Source organism: Lepidochelys kempii, chromosome 2 (genome assembly GCF_965140265.1).
Source record: "Lepidochelys kempii isolate rLepKem1 chromosome 2, rLepKem1.hap2, whole genome shotgun sequence".
In the NCBI taxonomy this organism is placed as follows: Eukaryota; Metazoa; Chordata; order Testudines; family Cheloniidae; genus Lepidochelys; species Lepidochelys kempii.
The window spans coordinates 37617375-37639100 of NC_133257.1; the positions used below are offsets into that span (position 1 = coordinate 37617375).

The window sequence follows — 21726 nt, forward strand, 5'->3', positions numbered from 1 at the left end:
TGCACTGGGAAGCCCGGAGAAGGGAATAGCTTTGATGTTTTAAAAAAAACTAACTATTGTCTTTACTAATTTGTGGGTAACACAAGTGAGTTTTGGATGCTGGGCTTCATATCATCAGCATTACAAACTATGCTACTGTTCAGTGAGATGACTGCCATGCAGTTTGCCATAGATGCTAATTCTAATGAAGAAATTAATTCTTCAGATTTTTTAATTTTAGTCTTTATATGGTAATGTGAACTTTTGAGATGCATTGTTTAGAGAAAAATGTGTTCAGCTTTCTATTAAGATATTATTTTGTGTAAGAGTTGAATAAGGTTTAGCTTAATAGTCTTTGACAGTTTTATTGAGGACTTCTGTTCTTTAGCCTCAAAATATTCTCATAGCTGAATCTTATAGCAGTGCTGGAGCGTTGCTGTCATGCTGGTTGAGCCTTTTTCGAAAGAGTGTCTTTTCTGTGTAATTGCTTTTAAAAGTCCTTCAGCCTTTTCTTGCATTGACTAATATTTCCGTAATTGGACTTTTCTTACTGAGTAAACATGCTTGGAAGTATGTAGTAGCCAGCTCTAATGTTTGTTTTTTCTGGCTAGGTGCATAGTATGAAAATCAAATGTCTAAACTCTGCGTGCATAGTAGCTTTTCTTTTTGTATGATAGAATGACGTTTTACTATATTTTTCTAATGGGTTTTTCTGCTCATCTGGTTCACCAAGAAGCCCATGGGCTTCCTTCATCTCTATCTTATCTACCATGTGATTGGACAAAGTGTGTTTTCCTGCATTTGCATCTGACAAACTTCTTTATTTTGTTTTAGAATCAAGAGTCCTTTGGTTGAATCTGTAGACACAGAGAAAGCAAATTAAGGCACTTTTGTTCCATCTCTCTCATTAGTAATTAGTTGCACAATCTATCTGCCAGAGATGTAGTTGAGGAAATAAGTTCATTTTACTCTCTTCCCAAATTTATTCAAAGTAAATATTCTTACTCCTGAGAAAACAAGGATGCATCAATCCTGAAATTGCCTTCAGCTTTGGAGGTAAGCACCCTTGGTCACTCTTTAGACCAGAGTTTCTTTCCAACGCAATCCTGTGCTGAGTTCATGATTCTCTTGATTTAGTACTACTTCAGATTATAACGGCAAGCTTGCAGGGACCATCTGACAATCTATGACTTGCAACATGTTTCTGTTTGCGAGTACTGTGACTTCAGCTGATGACTCTAGACTGTCTTGAATCAATGTAAGATAATTAGTCATGAGCACAATGTGTAAGCTTTCAGTAAATGCCTAGAAAACTGTTCCTTCCTTAGCTAACTTTTGTTATGATCCTCCCTTTGGAAAGACCAAACCTTTCCAGATAAGACTGAAACTTCCTGACATTAAAATTGTAATCTTTCTCCTCATCTTACCCTCTACCACCCCTGAGAAAATGGATTTATTTTCAAATTTTTTGTGGGGAAAGGGATTGGAAATGACAACAGAAATGGTCCCTTTGACACCCTTCAGCTCCAGTCTGGGCAAAGTTAATCCAGAATTCCCAGTCCTCAGAATATGCTTTCCCTTGTCTTTCATAAACTACATTAGCTTTTTAAAAACTAAAGTAGATGACTACAGTTAAACACTCCCTGAAGGGTGACAATTCTTAGTTAAGATCTGGACATGCCAGGAGGCCAACTTTAAAAATATGATGACTATATGCCTGTGACTCTATTCTTTTGTATATTGAATTTTGCTTACAAATTTAGCAGTTCTTCTAGCTCTTCAGAGTCAAGTTAATTTTTAGGATTAGGATAAAGTATAGGCTCCAGGAAAAATGGTGGACCAGAATACCTTCCCGCATCTCTTGTGGAAAAAATAGTGACACTCTCCTTCAGAAGACTCCATAACAGATACAAATTGAATTTTTGATTATCTGATTTCTCATTCACACCAAGCATAACCTTGCCCTAAGTCTTCTGAACCTTCTTTATTTTCTGAAATTGTTCCTCTCCTTTTGCCTCTGGATATTCTTTGGAAGTTACAGTGCTATAGATTTGAAGAGGAAAAAAATTACAATAAAACCAACATTTACGATCCAGTCTCTCAAGTGATAACTCCAAGTAACTTTTTTTTTTTAAAGGTGATCCTGAATAGTTGTTCTTTAAAAGTTTGCCTTTTAGTTTTTGATGATGTAGAATGAATGCTTGAAAGTTGTGGTTTTCTGCTTAATTTTAAACCTTGGAAAAGCAGGAATGTCAAGGCTGGAGGGCTTATTGAGTTCTTCAGAAGTATTTTAAATAAACTCTGTCCCCTTAATTATAAGGATATGGTATTGAAATCTCCACATATTGTTCCTTTCTCCCTGATGGGCACCTGGTGCTCTGTGATCCACTATAGCCGGTTATTGCTCCACATCTGCGAAGCATGGAAGTGCCTTTTTTTAAAAAAGTGTTTGTTTAAAAAACAAAATAATTTTAAAATCTGAGTAGAAAATCCCTTCCCCCTCAATTATGCAATTTGCAGCTTCTTGTATATTATTTGCCATAATTTCATTAGTACCTTAATCGCCATAGTTTTTTAGGAAATATAAGAGTTGACTTGAATTTTTAATGTTAAAAATGGGGGAGCAGAAAATACTTGGCAGTACATTCAGGCATTTTTTTTAAACATCATCAAAAAAAGCAAAAAAGGGGTATAAGCCCAGTTTGTTTTTCCTTTTCAGGTCACCTTTAATTAATGCTTTTGCTTTTCTTATGTATGCATGCTTGCTTTCATGACCTAGTTTAAAAAAATCTAGTCTTGTTTGGTGGCAAAATAAGGAGACTCCATTGAATACATTACTAATAAATAAAACAAAGCAATGTAAATGAGACTATGGAAAGAAGAGTACCATTTGGCAGAGGCATGATCAGGTGTCTTGGTTCAGCTCTTAGCTGGCAACTCACGGCAAGTGAGCCAGCTTGTAATCTTGCCTGGGGCTTTGTGTTCTAATAAAATGCGGTGATTCTCCAGAACGTAAAAATGATCCTGGGAGCCTAGTTAATTAGGTTTTTATTTTGTTCCTCCATAGCAATTTATGTGAAACACATATACCTGGTTCTCATTTTCAGCGTGAAGAATACATTTGTCAAGGTTCCTTCCCCACTCTGAACTCTAGGGTACAGATGTGGGGCCCTGCATGAAAACCTCCTAGCTTACTTTTACCAGCTTAGGTTAAAACTTCCTCAGGGTACAAACTATTTTACCCTTTGCCTTTGGACTTCCACTGCCACCACCAAACTTTATCTGGGTTTATTTTTATTTGGAAAGCGTTGTTTGGAAACGTCTTTCCCCCCAAAATCCTCCCAACCCTTGCACCCCACTTCCTGGGGAAGGTTTGGTAAAAATCCTCACCAATTTGCATAGGTGACCACAGACACAAACCCTTGGATCTTAGAACAATGAAAAAAAATTCAGTTCTTGAAAAGAAACATTTTAATAGAAGAAACAGTAAAAAGAATCACCCCTGTAAAATCAGGATGGTAAATACCTTACCGGGTAATTAGATTCAAAACATAGAGAATCCCTCTAGCCAAACGTTAAGTTACAAAAAAGACACACAGACAGGAATATTCATTCTATTCAACACAGCTATTTTCTCAGCCATTTGAAGAAATCCTAATCTAACACATAATAGCTAGATTACTTACTAAGTTCTAAGACTCCATTCCTGTTCTGTCCCCGGCAAAAGCATCACCCGGACGGACACAGACCCTTTGTTTTTCTCCCTCCTCCCAGCTTTTGAAAGTATCTTGTCTCCTCATTGGTCATTTTGGTCAGGTGCCAGCAAAGTTACCTTTAGCTTCTTAACCCTTTACAGGTGAAAGGATTTTTCCTCTGGCTAGGAGGGATTTTAAAGGTGATTACCCTTCCCTTTATATTTATGACACACCCCCCAAATCACAGCTAGGGTGAAATGCTGGCTGGGATTTCTTCCTGGAGCTCTAGGAAAAAGAGTTAATAAGACACATGCACCTCTAAATATACTACCAAGTACATAAAGACTAACAATATTTTCCACATCTCAAGGACAATTTTAACCAGTTGATTCTGGGAAACTTTCATGGGAGAGTGCATCAGCCACTTTGTTAGAAGCTCCTGAGATGTGTTGGATGTCAACTGATTCTAGGGAAACTTGTGAAACATAATTGCAGTGACATTACTTATTGCTTTGGATAGTGGAACATAAAATAATGTGTTCCTTAACGTTCTGATTGTTCAGAAGGAAGAAATATGGAAGATTTAGAGGTGCAGCACTGTCTGGTGTATTTGTATGACATCATAGTGAGTATGAGTTAGCTCCCTGAGCTGAACATAAGAAAAAGATGAAAAGTGGGGTCCCTAAAAATTTTCTGAGTTGAAGAATAACCATTTTTTTCTTAAAATGATCTCCAAGATGGACAATATCCAGACACAATACCGACAAATGTGTGCGGTGATGAGTTGTTTTCTAAAGTTATAGATTGCTGTTGGTGCACTTTTTGAACTATTTGGGCTTGGTCAAACTTAGTTTTCTCTTTACCACAGTTTTCACTGGTAGCTCATTCAGATGAAGTAGGTATAAATCCCTTCTTAGCTGGACAGAGCTATCAGGATCATAATATCTTGCTCAACAATGAGAAATATATGATCATGAGTTAACATTGCTGGAAACATGAGTGACCAAATTGGATAGGATTCTTGAACAATGGAACATAAAATCATGTGGCAGAATTCCGTGAATAAGTAATGGAATATTGTGTTCTCTCACCCAAACTTCTTAGGCAAAGTTTTAGTTTTGCTGAATCTATTTGTATCTCCACAGAATTCAAAGAAAATACCTGAAGGCTCTTAGAAGGATACTGAGGATTTGGCTCCTCCATCCAAAATTTTATGTAATACATATATTTGATGGTGTAGAGAATGGAAGAAAGAAGGGACTCCTTTAGTTTTTAAAATGTCATCTTATGAAATTTTATCTTTTGAAGTGGAACTGGTCTTACAAGAAGAAAGATAAATGTTTGCTATTGTGCCCTCCTCCTGTTTTTTCTTAATGACTCAGGAGCCAAAAATGTATGTATGTATGTTTGAGTTGTTAAATATTTGTTCAAATTTTTGGAGGAGTTGTGCTGACTTGTAACTTACCTACTGAAAAAGATTTCCCACCTGCGGATGAACAAGATGGCTGGAGGGATGCCTGTTAAATTCTAGCTGTCCTGTATAGGAAATTTCCATCTCTGATAGAAGAGCTGAGGTGAGGAAGCAGGTTATTCAACTTGGATGAATGCTTGAGAGCTTTCTCCAAGAGATGCTCCCTATAGCTTAATTCTATTGAAAAGGGCTGGGATGATGTGCACTGCAGCCATTTGGATGGACAGGGACAGACTGGTGGTGGATTTAGACCACCTTGTTCCTTTGTAGAGAGCTGCCACAAGGTACAATGAGGTTAGGCTGCTCTGGTGTGTGTATGGAAGGATCTGGTAGACATTTGGACAGCAAGGTCATTGCTTTTTCCTACACCATTGTTTGTACTCGGATGGTCTGACAATATAGGCAGGTCTGGTTTCCTCATCTTTTTTTTTTTAAAAAAAAAAAAAAGAAAAGAAAAGTTACAGATTAGAGGTATGGAATAACTCCCATATGAGGTGAGATTAAAAAAAAACTGGGAATGGTCATTTTAGAAAAGAGACTATTAAATGGGGGGAGGGGAAGGGAATATGATAGAGGTTTATAAAATCATGAATGGTGTGGAGAAAGTGAATAGGGAAGTGTTATTTACCCTTTCACATAACACAAGAACCAGGGGTCACCCAGTGAAATTAATAGACAGCTGGTTTAAAACAAACAGAAGGAAGTACTTCTTCACACAGTGCACAGTCTACCTGTGGAATTCTGCCAGAGAATGCTATGAAGACCAAAAATATAAGTGGGTTCAAAAAATAATTTAGATAAATTCCTGGAGGATAGGTCCATCAATGTCTATTAGCCAAGGTGATCAGGGACGCAACTCCATTCTTCAGGTGTTCCTAACCCTTTTGACTGCTAGAAGCTGGGACTGGATGATGGGATGGATCACTCGATAATTGCCCTGTTCTGTTTATTCCCCCAGTACGGACGTTTTTATGTTCTTATGATTGTCTTCAGTGAATGTCTGTTTATATGAAATGTCTTACGACTGCTGAGAAAGCAAGTAGCTGTTGTTGGATGCTGGACTATTTGTCTGGCTTCAGAAAATGTTAATGTGGCCCTTCTGGTCTTGAGGGATGGAAGTTCACTGACTGACCTTTTCACGGTCAAGAAATGAAACCCTTCTTAATTCCAAAAGTCCAAGTAGAAATAACTATCTGCCTGCCAGGGTTCAGAGCTTTTATTATTTAACTCAAATTAATTCCACTAAATCTAGACTGTTGCTGCATTTTTTTGGGTGTATGATAATTTAGAGGCTTTACAAATTCCATAATAGGAGAGGTCATGGCTGAAGAAGCTGGGTGTATTGTATTCTATGATGATTAAGTTTGACATGTTAGCTCTATGTATTTTTTTATTATATATTAGACTCATTTGATAATAGGCACTTGTAGAGGAAACACTGTGAATGTCTGTGTATTTAGAGTCCTAAGATTTTTTTGAGTAGTAATTGGGATTAGACTCATAGTATTTCAAATTAGCTCTTAATTTTTATGGTATAGATTTGAAATAGTGACTATTTTTTTGTAGACATCCTTTTATTCATTTTAATATAGATAGTGAAGTTTGACCTCAAAGCTTATTCTATGAAAGCACAGCGACTGTTTCTGGGAGTGAAGAAATTTCTTAATCTCTGAAGCAAATTTGCTGGGCAGCCACTCGGAAATGTGTGTAGTCTTTTTGCTTGGCACCAGAGGGGAAAGGCTGTAGGATCTTTGGAGGGACAGCTTTACCTAATAGCTACACTAGTCACTAGTGTACACTAGTTTCTAATTCTAGGTAACTAATTTATGGAGTTTGGCTGTTTATTTTAATTGATGCTTTGCTCTTCCCAAGTGTGTGACTAAGGTTTGAATTTCTGGGGTGTGGAAATTTTTTTTGTTTTGGGGTAAGATTTGTCCAGAAAACTTGGTTAGACAAGTGACAGAGCAGTTCCTGTAGGGAAAATTGGCTGCATACATTGGACCACTGTGCTTGATTGTAAACGTGGGTGCATAGGAGGCGCATCGGTTTGCACTGGTGAATCTGAAGAGCAGAAATTCAACTTATAAGTAGGACATTTTTTGTTTTGATGTTTATTTGGTGATGGTCTCTCTAGTTGATGTTTTAAGTAGCTGATTATTCACTTAAGACCCTTGTCTCCTCTTATAGAGGATCTTATGTCTCTTCTGGATGCTGACATACATTCTGCTCACCCAAGTGTCATTATTGATGCTGATGCTATGTTTTCAGAAGATATTAGTTACTTTGGTTATCCATCCTTTCGGCGTTCATCACTTTCCAGGCTAGGCTCATCCCGAGGTAATTTTGCATCTTTTTTTTTTCTTTGTAATAAGTAGTTTCCTGTGCAAAAAGCTAGTGATAGTACACACTAGTTAGTCTTTGATTTGTGTGCACAAATTGATTAATTGATAAACATTAAGTCTCTAATAATTTTGAAAATATCAATAGTAAAATTTTTGAATATGAACAGGTAAGTTCTGCAAAAATCACAAGAGCGACTTTGAAGTTTGTCTGATGTTAATCATTTTTTTTAAAGAAATTTTGCATGAAATTTTTAAAATCACAAATACCTACTAATTATTTTTGAAACCACAAATGCCTACTAATTATCTTCATATATCTAATTGAGAATGTTAATTCTGATCTAAAAGTAATACTCAAATTTGATATGACATGCAGCATTCTGAAAGCTAGTTTCTTTGGTTTAGGTTGCTCAGTATGCAGTGCTCTTCTAATTTTCTTAACTAGTTAACTTAATAATAAATGAGTGAAGGCAATTTTAAATTCAGGGGAGGGAAATGAGAGGTGGACTGTGCTCTTTTTGAAGCATTTTTGGAAATGGGCTTGTAACTGTCTAAGGTTAATGAACACCTTGAATAGTAGGAAGTCATTACAAATGCTTAGAAAAGTGTATTAAATCTTAATATTTATGGCATAGAATCTGTAGCTTTTTCTTCATAGCTTCTTGAAGATAATTCTACTCAATAGGTGCCCAGAGCATTTTACAAACTGTTAATCCAACCTCTGCCATGATTGCTCATTTAGTACAGCTCTAACCTGTTTCATAATTCTGTTTTCTTCATTAGTATATTAACTGCTGAGCATATAATTGCTTGATACAAATTATCAGTCGAGGGTCAGTATGTTTCCGAATGAGCAGGTTCAATGTTATGTGAACTTTACCTACAGGGCAAGGTGTCATGTTTGACTTATGTAAAAACTTGTTCCTGTTTGTCTAGTATAGCAAAAGACCCAAGATTTTGAGGAATTTATTGAAAGGATGATACAGTAGTGGGACCATTTCATACATGTAATTCCAATTGAATCTTATGAACATAAATGAGGTACTTAATGGGTTAAATGCATTATGTGCATGTACAAATATTCAACATTTGACATAACTCCTTCTAAATCCCTCCTTTTTTTTCCCTTTCCTAAGGTTATTCTATGTAAGACGTTACCACGAATTTTATAATCCTTATTTTCCATGCATAGTTGACTCTTGGAAAGTTAGTTTGATTACCTGATTTAAAAAATTTATCTGCATGAGCGAACTGCAGAGTACTGGCTTTAGACAGTTTGTAGGCCAATTGGAGGGGAAGCATTTTGGTAAGGAACACTTTCCTACAAGGATCCTTTTTAAAACTTGTCTGACTCTTGAAAAGTTTTCATTTGAATACTTAAAAAAACAAAACAGAAAACAACAACAAAAAAAACCACACCACCAGATATGCTTTAATGTATTCAATCCAGTCCTGTAAAACGTTGCTTTAAACAAAAGGGGTTGGATTATCAAATTTTTACAAGAGCCTTTTAAAAAGATTGCTTTGTCTTTAACCTTTTCAAGTTCTTATTTTTGGGAAACTTGTTATGAGACTCTCTAATAAATACTCTTTTTTGGCTTGCTTAAATGTATCTAACAGATGTCATAGATTAATTAGATGATCTTGTTATTAGATAAACCATCATAGGGTAAAACTTCAGGGCATATCGTACTATAAAACCTTAAATTACCTTGTTAAATACATTTTGGCTTTTTACCACTCTGAGTAAAAAATGAAGCATTATGCTTTCAGTAGTGCACAAACTACCTGATTTTCTTATTTCTAGAAATAACTTTATTTTTAGTTTCATTCATATGTTATATATGGTAGTAATAAGTACATATGCTTGAAAGGGTTAATATATTGAATGTTGCATGTCAGGATTTTTTTATATATCAGTATTTTAAATTTTTGTGAATAGATTTAACTGCTGTTAGTTGCATCCTGAAGGGTCTTTACTAGAGAGTGGCTTACTTTTATCCCACTGGTGTGACCCAATTGCATACCAGTTCTCCTTCTTCCCTTAGAGAGAGACTCTGAGCTGTTGCGTGAACGTGAGTCCGTTTTACGTTTGCGTGAACGAAGGTGGCTTGATGGAGCCTCATTTGATAATGAAAGGGGCTCTACAAGCAAGGAAGGGGAGCCAAACCTGGATAAGAAGAATACACCTGTTCAAAGCCCAGTCTCGTTAGGGGAAGACTTGCAATGGTGGCCAGATAAGGTACTGAGAATTTTTTGGCTCCTTTATATGCTTAGTACATTGCATGTAACTGATCTTATTTTTCCAATGTCTGTACTTCTGATTTCCCTGGAAAAATCTTGATTTTTTTTGTAAGTGTGATATTGAAGTAAAGTGATTCCTAATGTGCTTCTTTAGTTTTGTTTATATTATTGCTATTCATGCCCTTACAACTGAGGTTCAATTGCCACTTCTTTTCTGACCTATTTCATCTCTGTGGCTGCCACTCATGCGGGCAACAACCAGAGAAATCTCAAAGAACTTAAGCTGTCTCTTCCATTAAACAATTTCCCGTTTCCTGTTGAGTTGCACTTATGCATTGGAGTGAATGGTCATATTCATGTCCAGCTCCTTTAAAAGAGGCTTGTATTTTGATTAGTTCAGTTCTTTCAGTTCTGTTTACATTTATTCTATTTTGTCATGCTTGGTTATTTAAATAAGTGAAGATCAAGAGCTGCACAAATAGTAATTAAGTATCCATCTGGCCTTGGTAGCTGGACCCACTTGCACCCCATATTCCATCTCCATGGGAGCCCAGGCTAAAATTTCAGGTATTCGAGTAGATGCAGAGTGTGCATTCCACCTAGGTGTGTGCGTGTCCAGCGCACTGGAGCTGGAGTCTGTTTCTTAGCTGTACCTCTAGATGGGCGGTGCTTGTGGCTATGACCCCTCCCCTGGCAAAATGAGACAGTGCTGTCCTGACCCCCCTTGGTTTCTTCTCAAAGCCCATGGCTGGAGCCAGAGCTTTGTGGTGTTGTAGTCTCACAACCTCTTATTTAGTCTTAGCCTAGTTTATTATATATAGTAAGTTAGCTAGTAGTCAGTAGTTAGTGTTAGTTGATAGTGTCCCTGGTGAAGCTGTTACGGGGGTTAAACACTGTTCTTCGTGTGTAGGTGTGATCCCCACAGTGACTCCGACTTGGTCTCGGTGAAGCGCCCCTTAAAGAGCACTGTTAGATTTGTAAATCATTTAAAAAGAGGACTCAGGTGGCACAGGACCTTTGCCTCAAGAAGCCCCTACTTGAACAGGACATGCGGCCTGATTTGGTACCAAGGCCCTGTTAGGCCAAAGATCAGCCTTGGGTTCGGAGAGCACTCTTGCCCCTCCTTCTAGGGTAGGCGCCTTGCGAGAGAGGTGGAGAAGCTGTTCTCTGTCATCGGCACCAAGGAAGAGGTCTCATAAGACCATTCGGGACTATTCTAGGTTGCAGGGCAACTCCTCCACCTCCCCCAGGAAAAACGTGGACCAGCATGGAATTGGATCTGCCACCAGAATGGCTGGAGTACTTCTGACGCTTCCCTGTTACTGAGTGGGAAGGGCAGAAACCCCATATCGTTGACCCTGGTTCTGGCCTCTGGGTATCCTTTGAGTTCAGTACCAATGAGGAGATACAAGTACCGAATGTGATGATGCTTTGTACACTTACGACAGCTGCAGACCTCCTCTGCCTTTTGGTCCCAACCTCACTGTTGGTCCAGGACTTTCCCCAGGCTGCCTCACCTATAACCCCTCTAATGGAGTGAGCCGCTGAACCTTCATGTTGGTCAGCACTGCATCCAGACTCTTCCGTCCCCATGGTGGGGATGGAGACAGCACCAGAATCGTGTGGGGGACTTCGTCCCTGCTGCATTTGATGCCACAAGCGCTCCCATAGCGGCTCTCACCACCTTTGACATCAAAGTATTGGAGCGCTTCCCTACTGTTGTTTGCACTGGGATGTTTTATGCCACGTAGTTGCATCCAAGGGCATCCAAGCGGAATTCCTCCAAGAGAACACGCACAAACTGGTGGACGTTTTACAAGTGGTTGCTGAAGGTGGCTCCAGAGAGGAGCTTTTCACCCACGTCGACACCATGTTGCGTTTGCTCGACTCTCTGGGACTCATTTTAAACATCGCAGAGTCAACCTTGGCTCCCACTCAAAAAATTGAGTTCATTGGGGCCCTGTTAGATTCCACGAGGTTGAGAGTGTTGCTGCCGACCGACCGCTTCCAGGCAATTCAACGGCTCTGTGTCAGTCTGCAATATCAGTCTGTCTTCTTCCTTTACCCATTCTCTCCTGTCTTCCTTGCTCAGCAGTTCTTTTGATATTCTATTTTTGGGCTTCCCACTTCTCTGGTTTATTTGCCCTCTTGCCAAGCTAGTGGTAAAGAGCTTGCAGAGGTTTGTCACTTTCCATGTCTATCTGCTGACCTTGACTACCACTTCCTCCATCCTGGTACTCAGGCTGAACAGTGTGGATTCTTGGAAAAACTGTTCATTTTTGAATAAGTGCATTTCAACCCATGCCTGGAATTCTGAAGTACAACCTAAACATGTAACTCTGAATTGTTAAATCAGTGCTTTTGGCCCTCTGACTTGTCTTAACAGTAGGATGAAGAAAGTCATGTAGACAAAATATTTAGCAAATTATATAAAATCACTGAGATTCCGTACAGACTTTATATTTATTATTTTATTACTATACATTTAGATTGCAGTAGCACCTGAAGGCCACAACGGGTTGGTGTTCCATTCTATTTAGCTGTTCAATCTTTTAATAAACTTGAGTCCCTCCTTCATGGAGCTTGCAGTATAAAAGACAGGACATGACAGATGGATGAGACAAACAAGCAGGCGGAGGTATAGGGAGTGAAGGTAGAGGCTGGAGTATAGGGAGTGAAGGTGACTGGGTAATAAATATAAGGTGTACCCAATTCGTAGCTGTCAGAGGTTGTTGGAAATTTCACAGTGGAATGTTTTTCAGTTAGAGAATGCTAATTCATCTAAATTAGGGACTATTCATTTTTTACAAGAAGCAAGCAGGATTCCAATGGAATCCTATCTGTTTTCCTGCCAGGTTACCCACGTGGCTCCTTGGCAGTCTGACTGATGAGAAACCAGGGCTCATTTACATCTCATCTGTTGGGCTGCCATGAAGCAAGGCCTCCAGGCTTCTTGCTCCTCTAGAGCTCAGAGGTTGGCTGACAGGGAGCCTGGAAGTCCTGAGTGGTATGGCTCCTTGGCAGCCCAGGCTCCCAGATGTCGAGAGTCCACAGCTCCCGGGCAGCCAGCTGATCAGATTGTCCCTGGGCTGGGGACCCCAAGGCTTTCCATTTTGCAGAGAATTTCAAAGTTCTCTTTTTTCATTCCAAACCAGAGAGAAAGCAACTTTCAGAATACCCAAATCCTCCAGTAAATGGAATTATTTTTCTCTGCAGCACTCTGGTAGCTATTCAGTAGCTGTGATAGCAACTCGCCATCTACCTAGCTGTTCTTGGGTTGCTGTTTTCTGTATAAAGAATACTCTAATTCATATTATATCCTCTCATACAATGCTGTATGTGTATACTTCCTAGTTAAATTTGTTACTGAATAATATCTTAATGTATTTTGGTATTATATAAGATGCATTTGTAAAATGAACGTTTAACTAGTAATAATTTACTGCTCACACTTCATATGCATATTCTAGTGAATACTTCACACTCAACTATTGTAAATGTCTTGTTTTTAATACAGTTATCACAAAGATGAAACTTACTTACAATTTTTGAGGAAGCTTACCTTAAGTCAACATAGCATGTAATATTTCATTAATTCAGAGTCATCTTGGAGTGAATATTTGGGCCTCTGTTTATAAATGTAACTATGAAATGGCATCTTTTTTTTTTAAAGCAATTTTTGTAATGATATCAGATAAATAGCTCTTGCAATTTTTTGTTTCACGTGAATGAAGACTATCCATAAACATTTTGGGAAGCCTGAATTAAAAAAACAGATACTGTCAGCAATATGGGTACATTTAAAAGTGCTATTCTTGTCTGATTCTGGGTCTAACCTACATAATATGATGGCCCCTCTAGCCACAGTATGAGTGTGTAAATCCAGAGGGGGGGTGTGTGTACACACCCCTACCTTGAAGGTCTCTTAACCTTTGGAATATTTATAAATGTTTCATCTACGGTTTACAAATGACATAATTATACCATGTTATGTATGGTTTCCTGTGTGTGTAGGGTACATCACAAAACATGTTTTAGACATTTCTTCCCTAAGGATTTTAAAACATTCATTTGAGGAACAATGCACAAAATTACTGAGGAGTTATGAAAATAAGAGTGTATTGTTGATCAGTGCTCATTTTATACACTTGTGTGTTTATAAACAATTCCTCTGGCAATTTAATGTGCTTGACTGTTCTGGGGGCAAAAAAAAACAAAACCTAGTCTTTTTAAACTACTAGAATCTAAATGGATATAGGAGCTCACAACATGGCAGTTGATTTGCAATCAGTATCCAATGAAAGAAATGATCTGATCTCTTGGAAGAATTTTTGGTTTTTCATATAACGGGGGAGATCAGATTATGTGCTGAATCTGTGTTACGTAATAGTATATTACTATACATATGGTATACATCATGTGAAATGCACTTTTTTTATTTGTATTTATGTATTTATAAATATATATAATGCTATAAAGACACAACTTTTAAAGCATATGCAAAAAGGGGGGGTGTGATGGCTTTAATGTCCAGCCTTAACCTCTGACTCCCTCATCCTTATTGTTGTGTTTGCTCTTTGGGGAGGGGAGGAAAATGCTTTTGAGAAAGAGAGAAATCTGAGCTACTCAGTTTGCCTGCTAAAATGGAGCCATTTCTTAATGGAGCTATCTTGAAAATTTTTGGAAGAACTGATTTTCCAGTTGAGGAACCGATTTTAAAACTTTTGTAACTTTAAACTATCAGAACCAATTTAATAACAAAATCAACCTGTCCCCAAAATGCCTCCCCTCTCTCCCAAAAAAACCCAAACGAAAACCAGTTTGATTTTTAAAACCTTAGTTTTGCAAAACAAGCTAAATTCAAAGAAAATTAATCTTAATTTTAAGTTGGAAGACTATCCTGAACTGAGAAGGTCTTAAATCCCACTGTTTTTTAAATTCTGTCACCCTGTGCATGAAATTGACAAATTAAGGCCCTGATCCTGTAGTCAGATCTGCATAGGCAGGTTTTCTTTACCTGCATGGAGTTCCCGTTCAAGACACTGGGGATCAATGTGGACACAGAAGTCCACCCATATGGCTTTGACTTCGGGTTCTGAGTCCTAAAATGTCTATTACTTTAAAACTGCTGAACTTCTTTCTTCTAATGTCTTGAGCCTTAACCTCGAGCTATGTAAAAGTCAAGTGTGATAATTTCTTGCTTAAAATATTTTGACTTTTAATAAAAAAATTCAGATAAGATAGTGTATCTTGTCCCCTTTCCCTCTCTCCCCAGCCATGCTTGTATAATTTAAAAATAGTCAAACTAATTTTGCTGAAACTTAAAATTAAAATACAAATAAAAATTCTCAGGGATGATACAGAACGTGCAAATTTCAGTCCCAATAAATGGGAGCCTTGACAAACTAAAGAAAATGGGGCTAAACCGGATAAGAGTGTCACCTTTAAGTAATAGCATGTAAAGATGCGCATACTGGGTTGTGGTACTGAGACACTAACAGAATTTAAAATTAAGGGAACACTGACAACGTGGGTGTGTTAATTTATTATCTTTAAAAAATTCTTGATCACCCTTTAAATGATGTATTTTGAATTAAAAAAACAACTTTCAAAATAAATACAGATGCAGAGAAATGTGTAGAAGGGTGAGAGGCTCAGAGGCAATAAGAGCAATAACAAAAATGCTCATGCCTAGCCTTGTTTCCAGTTCCCCTTTTCTGTGTGCGCACATCTGCCTGCTACTTGTTGTCAGTTCAGCTCTCTTCCCATTACTCCTCACCATACTCCAGCAGGGTGTGAAGAAAGACATGTTCAGTCACCAAAAATGTAATTGACTGTACACAAAGGTGCTGTCAAATGTATAATGTAAAAGATTTCAAATATATTTCTCTCAAATCTTGTGGTTATGGTATTTTTAGTAGTCACTGATAACGGTAATGGGTGCAAAAATTTCCACATGGAAATGGGACTTTTCCAAACTGATAAATTCTGCCCCTAATAGGACACTTATCTGTAACATTTAAATATCCTTCCTTTTGTATCTTTAAACCAAAAACCACACTGTCATAAATATTTTGTGGCTGTGAATTGAATTTTTTTAATGTGATTGGCAAATTGTGATATTACTGAACTGAAGGAAAATAACTTCCTGAATAAAAGATCTTGAATATTTCATTATTTGTTTCCGAAAGTATGATCAGCTTCAGGCAACACATTAGATAACTTCTTTTTTACTACTGAATTTTAAATTCAGTGGAACTCTAATAGTACAGATGACTTGATTAAAATTTCAGTAACCATTGTAAGCTCTGTTTTGCACACTTGACATTTTTTGTTTGTTAAAATCTGCTGTTACTCAAAAAGTTTTAGTATATAGCACTGCCATTTTAGACTTCATCTTTTTCATTTGTAGGATGGAACAAAGTTTATTTCTATTGGAGCTCTGTATTCTGAGCTTGTGGCAGTTAGCAGTAAAGGGGAACTTTATCAGTGGAAATGGAGTGAATCAGAGCCTTATAGAAATGCACAGGTACTGTACATCCTTAAATCTATCTTTAAAATAATTCTGTATGTATGAATTTATAAAATAATAACCTCTTTTATGCTTTCAAAGAATCCTTCATTACATCATCCACGAGCAATGTTTTTGGGGTTAACCAACGAAAAGATAGTGCTCCTTTCTGCAAATAGTATCAGAGCAACTGTAGCCACAGAAAATAACAAGGTATGAGATCCTTTTCTTTGTTGTTGAGTTCATGATAAAACTTTTGGGGTTTTTTCAGCCACTGTTTTGCTCTATGAAGAATAAGTAAACCAAAGTCTGCAGCTATAAGTCAGTAGTACAAATTAATATCATTATAAAGATCATAGTGAATAATTTTTGTTGACAGGTTCAGCTTTCATAATTATCTTCTTTTGTACTATAGCAATTTAAATCAAAGGCAGTTCTGAGGTCTTTCTGTGAGCAAAGATTAAAATGTGGTCCCAGCCTCCAGGGACTCTTAAGCAATGAAAGCCTGTCCATCTTATCAAATTTCAAAAAACTGTTAATTTTTTACTGCTGCGCTGAAATCTCAAGTTAGAGAGGACTAATTCTGGAATGGAGTTGTAGCAAAAAATATTAAGGATTTAAAGATTTTTGAGCTCCAAGTACAGTAAAACAGATTATACAAACAGTAAGTTTGTTTTGACCAATAATAGACGAATCTCAGAAAGTTTAGAGTTAAAATGCAGTTTGGTTAAATATCCAAATTTGCTGAAATGCTTTGACCAGGAGTACCCTTTCAGTTTTTTGGTACTTTCATTTTCTGGCTGAGACCAGAACTGGAAGGGAAAATTTACCAGATTAATCAAAACTTTAAAGGGCCAGTTCTAAGACTGGAGTGAAGAATTGGGCTGATGATACTTTTCCCAAACTGATTCATTCTGAAAAATGTAAAGAGTTTGTTTAGGATGCAGTGTTGTTTTTTTCCGCCTCCCCTTCCTTTTAGGTTGCTACCTGGGTGGATGAAACTTTAAGCTCTGTAGCTTCTAAATTGGAACACACTGCACAGACATACTCAGAGCTGCAGGGAGAACGGATAGTTTCACTACATTGTTGTGCTCTTTATACCTGTGCTCAGCTAGAGAACAACTTGTACTGGTGGTAAGTATATATGGTATTGAATATATTTGTCCAAAAGTATCTGCAAACTCATTATAATGACAAAGCTTCCTTGCAGTTCACATGTTATAGTTCTAGTGATGAAGTTCTGTAACTCTGCTTTCATGGCTTATACTATCCTTGAGGGAAGTATTTGTATTATTGCACGCTATGATTACAAAAGAGGAAAGATATTGTGCCTAAAGCATTGGACCTGGCGGGAATCAAGAGATCTGGGTTTTATTCCTTGCTCTGCCACAAGCTTCCTGTGTGACCTTGAGGAAGTAATTGAAATTATTGGGGTTTTTTTTTTGATTGTTTGTTTTTTGTAAAATGGGATATTGTGATACTTTGTGAAGTTAAATTCATTAGTATTCAGATAGGATAGTGATAGAAAAGTTGGTAAAGAAATGATTCTAGAGAAGGCTGTTTTTGCTAATAGTGCTGTGAAACATAGTGAACGTTGTAAAACTGATACCATTATTGTATTGTAGCTGAGGAGCAGCTATATAATACAGTGAGATGCCACTGACTGAGGTGTCAAGGGTCCAGACGTGCCTGTAAAGATGTACTTTCATCGTTGGATTCTGATGACTGACTTCATAGAGTATGAAAGCCTTGCTAAGAGCTACAGAATTTAGGACATTAGACTGAGACTGTGCAATATAGATAATGAAAAAAATTGTCTTGTCAAGTTGGGTTGTCATCTGCAGATCCAGATAATTGAGTTGTTCTTACTGGGAAAATAAATGCTGGTTGCTGAATGTTCTCCCCCGGTATTACATAGTTTCACAAAGTAGTTTTAATATATTTTGTATCTTTCAGGCCTTTACAAATAATATAGAAAACAAACTTACCCGTGTACACTGTCCTTTTTCTCCCATAGAGCTCTGTGGCTAGAATGTTAGGCAGTCTGATTCATAAACTATATTGTTGGCTTAAATGCATGCTGAAAAATTGGATGAAATAACCTCCCATAAATTGTTAAAACATTTCTATTTGTAAAACTTCACTGAATTTTTAAAATGTCAAGTTTTCTGGACATAAAAAGGTAGAAGTTGATGATGATTTTTCCAAGCATGTAAAAAAATGAAAATACATTTCTAATTACAATGAGTTGACATGCATATCCGTGCCATTTTCAGTGCCCACCTTGTTTTTACCTGTGCTTCACTTAAGAGTTATGCTAAATCTAAACAAGCCTTGCTTACAGTGGCAGGGATCTCCAGTAGCTTTTGTTATAGTGGGATTAAATACTCGCTGACCAGTTACTTGCAAGCACCGAAAATTTGAGATACTAAATACCTTTCTGTTTGGGGTGTTTGCTAAATATTAACCAGAAGCCAAACAAAATCACAGCCAGATATATGAGGAAGCTGTATTTTACTCCTGATTTTGAAATTTGGGGCAGAGCTGTAGTAGAAATCACAACTTTCTGATTTTTTTTTTCTCTTGACTGTAAAACCAATGTCATTGCAAACACAGTTCATTCTAGAGCATCACTCAGCATAGCAACCAGTAAACCACAACTTTGTGGGGACCGTAATACTGGAAACTTTTGCATGCCTTCTTACCTTTTTTGAATAATAAGCCCATTGTATTTAAGAGGTTTGTTTGTTATGCTATTTAAAAATTAACTACAAATTGAATTATCCTGCAGGGCCCTTCACTAGTTAGATATGCTTAACTTCAACATTGATGATCATGTATTTGTCATCAGATTATGGAGACATAAGGTTCTATTAATCATGATGATTCTTTTCCCAAAAAAATCTAAATTGCTGACAGGCATGGTAGAGAGAGCATACTATGCTGTTTATACTGTGGCTAGGCTATGGTAAAAAGGTGTCTTGTATGTAAATCCATATTATCTAAATAAAATTGGCTTAACTCTTTTTGTATCCGTGTACGCACAGTTTACCACCTCTAGCTGTATAGTCTGAGGTTATAACTTGACTTGCTAAAATCAAGGTAAGGGTGTTAAGGTTTTCATTTGAGTTGTAGCTGGATCAGTCTAACTCGACTGGGGGGAGAAAGTATCTAGATGAGGAAAAAATATGATGACTTGGAAATCTCACTTAGGGCATGACCACACCAGGACAAAGTATTTTTAACCGGTGCTTTAAAAAACATACAACCTCCCAACACCACTCTTTTCTCCAGGAAGGAAAAGGCCGGTGAGCTTTGGGAATTGTTGCCAGTCATGGTGAGGACAGCCTCAATATGTTTAGGGACTGATTGCCAAAAAGAGTTGGTATTTGCTAGTTAATTGCTTTTGCATTTCAAGTTGTACTTGTTACCTGTTTTGCCCTTGGTGCATGTATCCTTGCTGCTATCCAGAGCTGATCCTGGCACTCAGTACAGAGTAGAGCAGTAAGAACCCATATACAAAAAGCTCTTGTGGTGTTTACATAGAGTTCTAGTGGGCATAGTGGGGAGAATATTGTAATTGCTTCTCATCCTCAATCTCTTGAATGGCAGCACATCTTCCATCTGCTGCGTTGTCAGGCTGGTGTGACAATGTAGTATTTTAAAAATATATTTAAATAGCATTACCTTGTTCTTTGCTGAGCTAGATTCAAAATGCCATTATGATCAGATGACTTGAAATTGACCCCTTTTTCCTGAATGCATCTCTGTATAGTGCAAATTATATCTGCATTTAACACTGAAAGTGCTGCAAGTGGTGTTTTTTCCTTGTTTCTTTAGCAGAATTGCAAAGTGAGTTTAATTCTAGATTCTCTGTTGTGGTATAGAAAGCAGGACAAAAAGTTTTAGGTTTTTAAATAGTATGTTGAGTTTTCAGTACAGGCAGTTTAAAAAAAATGATTTGTAAAGTGAGCATTTTGATATAAGAGCATTTGAGAGTGAGGTGGAGTGAATATGGGACAGCAAGATGTCACTTTTGCTGAGGGCTTTTGGCAGAGTGGTGTTTTACCATGCCTTCCATTTAAGGGCTTGTCTACACTACCAAGTTTTGTTGACAAAACTTACCTCAACACCCAAAAATCGCCAAAGGGTGTTCATACTTGCTCCCTCTGTCAACAGATCATGTCTACTTTGGGGACACCATCATCGACAGGGTGAGCAATGCACTGTGGGTATGTATCCCACAGTGCAGTGTTGTGGGAAGGAAGAGCTGATTCCCACGCATCTTGGGATCCTCTCCAAGTTCTGCCACAGCCCCCTCCAGCTGCGGAAAGCAGCATCATGAGCAGCTCTGTGAGCTCTCAGTGCGGAGGAATGGCAAAGCAGCACAGCAGTCTGTCCCCCTTCCTCTGCAGCAGCAGTCTGCCTGCTGCTGTGTTCCTAGTGCCGGGCAGAACAGGAGCATTCCAGTTATTTACTCTTTGTTTCCCAAATGGAGCAGCACACAGCTACTTCCTGGAGCTTTGAAAGGGGAGGGGCGCATGCTTGCAGGGCAGCAGAGATCAAAACACTGAGCAGAGCAATCAGGGCAGGCATTGTGGGATACTGGCAGAAGCCTCTTTATGGACAAAAAAGGGAGGGGAAAAAACAAGTCTCTCGTAGCAGTGGAATTTTTTTGTTACCAAAACTGGGCGTTTTTTGCAACAAAAGTCCCATTGTAGTGTGTACGTTCTTGCTGTTTTGTCGCCAAAAGGCAGTTTTTGGCAACAAAACTTGCCAATATAGACAGGCCCGAAGTTGTAGTCTTGAGAAGCTCAAGACTATGAACAGACACTTCTTTTGTAGTTCTTGGTTTAATAATTTTGTTTTCTTTCCTTAGGGGAGTAGTTCCTTTTAGCCAAAGGAAGAAGATGCTAGAAAAGGCCAGAGCAAAAAATAAAAAGCCCAAGTCTAGTGCTGGCATCTCTTCAATGCCAAATATCACAGTTGGCACGCAAGTAAGTACAACCACTGTATTGTGAGCTGTCTTAAGTGTTTTGGGAGGGGGATACTGGTTGTCAAAAACATATCAGGCTCTATTCTCCATTTACACTAAGGCCTTGTCTGTGCACAAAAGTTGTATCACTTTTACTGTAGTTAAAGTGCTGCAACCCCCTACGTGTCAATGCAGCTATGCTGGTATAGCTTATTCCTGTAAATTTAGAGGAATAAGCGGTTACAGTCACAGCTAACTGCACCTCTGACCGCCTCCTGGTATCCCTGAGGGCACGCCACTTAGGTGACGGATAGAGGCCTGAGACCTGTCTCAGGATGGGATCCCATGATCCTTTCTTCCCAGACTGGGGACTCAGGCTGCAGGTTTCTGCAATTTATTGTAATTATCTCAGTAGGTCTGACTTTAGTTCAGCACCTGCAGTCCTGTTTTAGGGACAATGACAGGGTTAACTGGTGATCAGTCAGCTCTCTGTTTGTTCAGAATAAAAG

General features: G+C 38.0%; 1 protein-coding gene across 1 annotated transcript in view; it reads left to right on the top strand.

The window, feature by feature from the left end:
- Window positions 1-21726, top strand: part of UBR5 (ubiquitin protein ligase E3 component n-recognin 5) — a 140917-nt gene that overhangs the window by 40338 nt on the left and 78853 nt on the right. The window contains exons 8-13 of the mRNA XM_073330413.1: window positions 7333-7482; window positions 9518-9729; window positions 16144-16260; window positions 16345-16455; window positions 17222-17376; window positions 21122-21239. Coding sequence (XP_073186514.1) covers window positions 7333-7482; window positions 9518-9729; window positions 16144-16260; window positions 16345-16455; window positions 17222-17376; window positions 21122-21239 — 863 coding nt within the window. The remainder of the gene's footprint in view (window positions 1-7332; window positions 7483-9517; window positions 9730-16143; window positions 16261-16344; window positions 16456-17221; window positions 17377-21121; window positions 21240-21726) is intronic.